This window comes from Ostrinia furnacalis, unplaced genomic scaffold (genome assembly GCF_004193835.3).
Source record: "Ostrinia furnacalis isolate ACB-3 unplaced genomic scaffold, ASM419383v2 OfSCF1330, whole genome shotgun sequence".
NCBI lineage: Eukaryota > Metazoa > Arthropoda > Insecta > Lepidoptera > Crambidae > Ostrinia > Ostrinia furnacalis.
In genome coordinates, this window is record NW_021131569.1 from 8795 (window position 1) to 15929 (window position 7135).

Below are 7135 nucleotides of genomic sequence, written 5' to 3' on the forward strand. Positions count from 1 at the left end.
AAACTAATACAAAATGCCTATTTATCACCAAAATTGGTAAATGTATGTACCTAAATAGCTGCTATGGAATGTATCTAGGTGAACTGGAGATACAGCCGGATTATACAGGGTGGAAACGAGAAGTTACAAAATCCAAAAATTCAATATTACCAACTTCCATAATCTGTAACCTATTATTGGTACCATTTGAAAGAGCTCGTGAAGCACTTTTAGAATCAGCAACTAGTTTTTCGATAATCTTGTATAGTTTAGAATTAATCGAGTGAGATCACTTATCGTTCCATATGTATAACCACCCTGTATAATCCGGCTGTATCTCCAGGTCACCTAGATACATTCCATAGCAGCTGTAATAGACATTTAGGTACATACATTTACCAATTTTGGTGATAAAATAGGCATTTTGTATTAGTTTTTGTATAACGCCTGAACAAAAACAAAGGGTAATAATTTGGTGTTATACATAGATTTCGAATATAAAAAATATATAATTTAACTAATTAAGACATGACAAAAAAACTGAGGTATGTCTCGTTTCTGTCGGGTCTGGGTTTTTTTTGTATGGGGTGTGACCGTTCTTCTTTGTCAAAAACTAGTTATTAACTGTCAAAAATGGTCATTTTCAGTCAGTTTGATTTGAAATAAAAATTATATTGTATTAAACCAGCTTTTGCCCACGACTTCATCCGCCTGAAATTAAAGTAACAGGTCATTAAGTAGGTACTCATTATGATTAGTAGATTCAAAATTATTTTAGTGTATTTTTTTTTAATTAAATAATCTACTAACACAAAACAACACGCATTTTTATCCTATTCCATTCACAAAGTATTTTGTTTGTCTAAATAAAAAAAAATTACAATCACAAAACTAGATAGAAATTCGAAGTAGAAAGATGTAATTAGAATGGGTACTGTAGGTGAGCAGCCCTATCGCATTTATTTCAAAAATATGGTCGATTTGGAATACTGTATAGATAGTATTACCGTGGTTTAACTTTCCCCCGGAACAAACTTGACCTTTATTGGTTGGATTTTTATTGGCATTCAAACTGTAGATCCTGTGTACACAGGAGTGGCATTGAGGAAACGAGAGGTAGGAATAGTCCTGTGTCCACGAAAAGAGTGGGGTGGCTATACTTTGCTGGAACCACAGCATAGAAGAAATGTTATTTTTATGCAAGACAAGGCAGGTATTTGACCGCAATCGCATCTGGTGTTAATCTCACTTAACACCAGATGCGATTGCGGTCAAGTGCAGTCTAGGATGGTAAATATCTGCACTGTAATTGCCTATTCACTGTCGCCTTGAAAAGGCCCGGATTTTGGTGTTCAGGAAATACAGCAGCAGGCAGCGTATTATGTATTATTTATTAAGTAATAAATATTATTGTTAGTACCTATTAATTATTTATTAATTACCACTGTCTATCGAATTTCAATCACGTCGTATTTTTATCAGTATGTCTTGCACACCTGCGCCTTGGTTATCAAATCACTGATAACGATGAGTTTAATTAATATAATAATATATAAATGCAGTAGGTTCTCTCTATACGCTTACTGGCTTCTTTAAAATGTAGCCTATGTTAATAATCTTCTTTTCGTGTCGACAACAAACCTACACAGTGTCAGCCCAAAACCCCGCCACGAGAGTGGCGTTGTCAGCAGCGCGCTCATCAAATCCTCCTGAGTGCAGTTGCTTGATGGGCACTCATGGCACTCAGGGCACTTCATCGACTGGGGAACAAAACAAAACCGCACCTGCACTGCATGTTTAAGCCATCCAAGAATCCCCACCTGACCAGATTGTCCTTACTACGGCCAACCTGCGTCCGAAGTCTATTTAAAGACTTCCAGGTAAGCCAGGGGAGCTCATGTCCAGGTGGAGGACTCTCAGACATAGGGACAAAAGGTTAATAATGATAATTTAACAATAACATTTACACAGAACTATTATTAGGTACGTGCTCTGTGCCCAGAACACTCTTGCATGCATCGACTACTTCTGTATGTCACTCATTTGACAAAGGTCTCCTCCAACTGCCGCCATTTTTCTCTATCATTGGCTATTCTTGACCATGTGCCACCTGCTATGGCTTTGACGTTGTCAATCCACCGTCTAAACATTGGTAAAATGTAGCCTATTTACTAATTTATTGTTCACTAGTGGCCGCCCGCAACTTTGTATGCGTTTTACCCCCTTAGGGGTGGAATTTCGTAAAATCCTTTCTTAGCGGATGCCTACGTCATAATATCTACCTGCATGCCAAACAGCCCGATCCGTCCAGTGGTTTGGGCTGTGCGTTGATAGACCACTATGTCAGTCAGTCAGTCAGTAGTCACCTTTGACACCAAGGCGGAGCAAAGATGTGTTTTGAATAAATAAATAAATAAATATCCTTGGATATTTTACACTGCGCCTCTAGTCCCAAACTAAGCAAAGCTTGTTATGGGTACTAAACAACGGATATAAACATACTTAAATATCTTTTTTTTGTAAACATATGTACATATTATACAGGGTGTCCCAAAATGGGTGAATCAAACTACTAGGGGAGGTAGCTCTACTAATGTACTATCCCTAAAACTATGAAAAAAAAATAATTGTGAATGGATTTTTTTTTTTAAATAAAGTGCTCTAAACTCGAAATCTAATTCATCATTTTCAAAAGTTTGGTTACAGATAAACGAAGCTATCATGTACAATTAATATAAGTAAAAAAAGTACAAATAAACTCCAAACGCAGCAATTATAGCCAGATACTTAGGCAAAGCCGATTTATTTTCACTTTTTCAAAAATATTTTTTTTTGTTTCCTTATGCGCTTTACTATTTTTTTTTTCATATTTTTTAGGGATAGTACATTAGTAGAGCTACCTCCCTTATCAGTGTGATTCACCCATTCTGGGACACCTTGTATATAGAAAACACCCAGACCTGTCACAGAAATTAAAATTCATCATTTCAATTTCTGCCCGGCCGGGAATCGAACCCGGGAACTCATGGCAGTGTAATCCATTCTGAACTACCAAACCAATCTGCCGACTGAAAAACCAATCAGATCCCATTATTTCCACATCTGTCCGTTCCGCTTCAGCGGAATGAGGGCTATCGTTTTTATACTTAACAGTTGGCACCCCTGGCGATTGACAGGACCTTACTCTACAGCGGCGCCATCTTGATTAGTGCAAATGCGATAGTCCTCCTACCACTTTAGCGCTCACCAGTTGGTGCCACTGTCTTCGCTACTAGCAAGTGACAGGACCTTACTCTACAGTGGCGCTAACTGGTGAGCGCTAAAACGATAGTCATTGGATCGAGTTGGTCGTGAGTTGGCTATTGTATGATGTGCCTACCGTACCTTTCTTCATTATACCTTAACACCTGCACTAATCAAAGCCTAATAAGACTAACTACATCTTGATTTAGAATCACTTACCAAAAAGACGTAGCCATGATCGGTTTAGTAGTTTTTCTCGCGTTTGCGTTGGCTGTCCAGGGGCAGACTACTAACATAGAAACTTGTGAGTAGAAACTTTTGAAACAAAATTCTTTTCCATATGGAACTCTTTCTTTACATACATACAACTTTTCCATACTCCATACTACAACGCACACTTATCCGCTTTGTAACGTAAACGCCTCGTCTCGCGGTTGACAGCTCGCGAAAGACGATACGATGTTGATCCCTTTCCGAGTTGATAAGTGTGCTACGTTCTTTAATGGATTCAATTTATTTAAGTACTCAGTAGTTAGAAGTGAAGGCAGGACTCATTCGGTGGACTGACGATCTGGTGAAGGTCGCGGGCAACACCTGGACGCGAAGGACTGGACCAACTGGACATTGTGGAGACCTTTGTGGATCGCATTAGGGTGAAACGAACGAACTAATTGTCTAACTAAAACAATGAAATACATTTTTGACTTTCAGGCACACAACATGGGGGAGAACTACCTGCTAACGCCTACATAGACGGATGTAGCAATCCCCCATGCGTATTCCCACAATTGCAAGATGCGGTCATCAATTTAATCTTCCAAGCACGTGAGTATATTTGTTCCAAAATGATGCTGTAGTGTAATCATCATTAGGTCAATTACGCCCGTATTCACAAACGATGCTTGCTTAAGTTGAGCAGCAAATCGAAGGCACAGCGTTGAATAGAGCTAAAGACCTTGAATAGAACCAATCGCAGGTTCATGTGTCACCCTGTACGTCCTCGCGCACTGTGAGACCTCATAGTAATGTTTGTGAATACGGACATTAATCTCCAATGCAGGACGACTCTCTGTTTTACCAGAGACAAATGGTCTAAAAATATAGCCTTCCTCCATAAATGGGCTATCCAGCACAAAAATATTATTTTCAAATCGGACTAAGTAGTATTTCTTGAGATTAGCGCGTTCAGCAAAACAATTTCTTTAGCTTATTTATATTAGGTTCAGATTAGTTATTTAATATTTAGTATGTTAAATATTATTATATCAGCTATTATTTTTATAGCTGCCACCAACCGGTCATTGCGGAAATTATTGGGGGAGGCCTATGTCAGTCTATGTTCAGCAGTGGGCGTCCTGTGGCTGAAATGATTATGATGATTATTATTTATAAGGGAGCATCAGGCCTTGCCAACCCGTCTGGCCATCGTGCCCTATATGGGCCATAAGAGTGTTTAAGTTTAATAAAAGCAATAAATTATCTATTATTTAGAATCTTTAGCCCCAAACTTGGGATATTTTTTGAGGTATGTTTTAGAAAATTTCACATTTTTTTTCTTGTATTTTCCACTTTTTATTTACTTGTATCTTCCAGCTCGCCAGATGGCCACCATGCGTACCCTGGCGACAGCTTACGTGCCGTTCGGCTTGATAACGCTACCGGTGCCCTATCCCCTGGGCGACAACGCTTTGACCTGCAACTTCTTGACCAACTCCTTCTGCCCCGTGCTGGCAGGCGAGGTCCTGCAGTACACCTTGAAGATGTTTATTGAATCGTCATTCCCGGTGGTTAGTATTTAAAATTTTAGGCCTCCTATGTTCTTCTGATTAATTCGTTATGGGTCCAGTCTTCTTCTTATCGTGTCGACAACAAACTTACACAGTGTCAGCCCAAAACTCCGCGTTCAAGAGTGGCGTACGGGTCCAATGACAGTTAACTTTCCCCCGAGACACACTTGGCCTTCACTGGTTGGGTTTTTATTGGCGGTCAAGCTGTAGATCCTGGCTACACAAGAGTTGCAGCAGTGGAACGAGAGGTGGGAATAGTCCCGTAGATTAGTCTAACGTTTTTTGGAGTTATAGCCTAAATTACAAGTAGTTCCGTCTATCCCCTTTGGGAATTTTGGAGAATCCTTTCTTATCGGATGCCTAGGTCTTTGACTATCAACGTGTCTCTCAGCGTAATCCTTTACATGCTTTGAACTGTGCTATATCATTCATTCAATCAATAATTGCTGTATAGAAAATGATATTCAAACTCAAGTAATTATATTCTACACCGAACGTCATCGCTAGCGACTCATGCATGATTCATTACTAAATAAATCCAGTTTCTAAGGTTGATATGACTTTATTGATTTGTCCAGAGATATTGGTCAGAATAAATAGAATTATACTGACTGACATAGCCCGCAGAATTGCTAAAATCAAGTCGCAGTAGGCGGGGCACATAGCTCGGAGAGCTGATGGCCACTGGGGCAGGAAAGTTCTTGAGTGGCGACCACGAGCCGGAAGACGTAGCGTGGGCAGGCCTTCCACTAGGTGGACCGACGATCTGGTGAAGGTCGCGGGAGGTGCCTGGATGCGAGCGGCGCAGGACCGGACTTTGTGGAAATCCTTGGGGGAGGCCTTTGTCCAGCAGTGGACGTCTTTCGGCTGAAACGAACGAACGAACGAAATAGAATTATATCGCGTTAGTAAAACAGAACAGCGCCATCTCTTGGTCAAATTATGACGTAATCCTGACGGTGATCTCAACTTATTTTTTTGTTTTAGAATACGGCAGCTACGATCGAATTCCGAGTGGTGGATGAATTCAACGTGCCAATTATTTGCATCCGGGTTCCCATCCTAATCGCGCCGCCTGTCAACGCAATTTCTGGATCGTCTTGAAGTATTAAAATAGAAATAGCCGGTTGCCTCAAAACCTGCCTCGTTTGGTTGGACTCGGCTGAGTGAAGCAATCATGAATTAACTCAAAACAATATTTATTGCGAAAATCCTTATAAATAATGTAAAATGAAGCTACACTATTTATTCAAGGCCATCTTGGCACCGCCTAATATAATTGTACATTCGCTTTTATTTGTTTCATAAAAAAAAAAAAGATAACGTTAATGGTTTATTATAATTTTACGTTAACTTTATCTGTACCTAGAACGCGCCCAAAGTCTCGCATTTTTATTTATTTGTTCATACAAGACACTTTACGTCTTTGCAATTAAATGTCTGTATCAATAAGTTCATTGTTCATGCCTTCAAATGTAAAGCACGCAATACTTCAAAATGTAAATCTAAATCACTTTTGTTAACTTCTTCATGAATAATATTTATTCAATTCAAATGACATTGATGCAAAACAGACTAGACGGTTCAAAAACCGTTTAAAGGTCATAGCAGAATTATCAACTCGGAAAGGGATCAACACCGTATCGCCTTTCGCGAGCTGTCATCACCTTCCGCACGCTGTCAACCGCGAGGCGAGGCGTTTACGTTACGGTGCGGATAGTGTGCGTTGCAGTTTTGAGTTTCATACAAAGATTACTGACCGCCTCGAGTTGATACGGTTACGATCCCTTTCCGGGTTGATAAGTGTGCTACGTCCTTATACGTATGGTTATTTGTCGGTATTTTTAAGGGCCGGAAGATCTATTTTCATAAATAAAACACTGGACAATAAATTACTTACTAACTTGCACATTAGATTTCTTCTCTTCGATCTCTTCTATTAAATAAAAATGAATTGATGTTCGTTAGTCTGATTAAAACTCGAGAACGGCTGGGCCGATTGAGCTGATTTTGGTTTTAAAATGTTTGTCGTAGTCCAGGGTAGGTCTAAACGGTGAGCAAATACGCGCGCGATATTGTTTTTCTGTGACAGACAAAATTCCACGCGGGCGAAGCCGCGGGCGGAA

The 7135-nt window shown here is 39.8% G+C and overlaps 1 protein-coding gene across 1 annotated transcript; it reads left to right on the forward strand.

The window, feature by feature from the left end:
• The first annotated feature begins 3421 nt into the window (after positions 1–3421).
• Positions 3422–6301, forward strand: LOC114352348 (uncharacterized). The gene is made up of 4 exons (XM_028303933.1): positions 3422–3526; positions 3934–4047; positions 4816–5009; positions 5997–6301. Exons 1-4 carry the CDS (start codon positions 3457–3459, stop codon positions 6111–6113), a joined length of 495 nt encoding a protein of 164 aa, XP_028159734.1. The 5' UTR covers positions 3422–3456; the 3' UTR covers positions 6114–6301.
• The last annotated feature ends 834 nt before the right edge of the window (positions 6302–7135 follow it).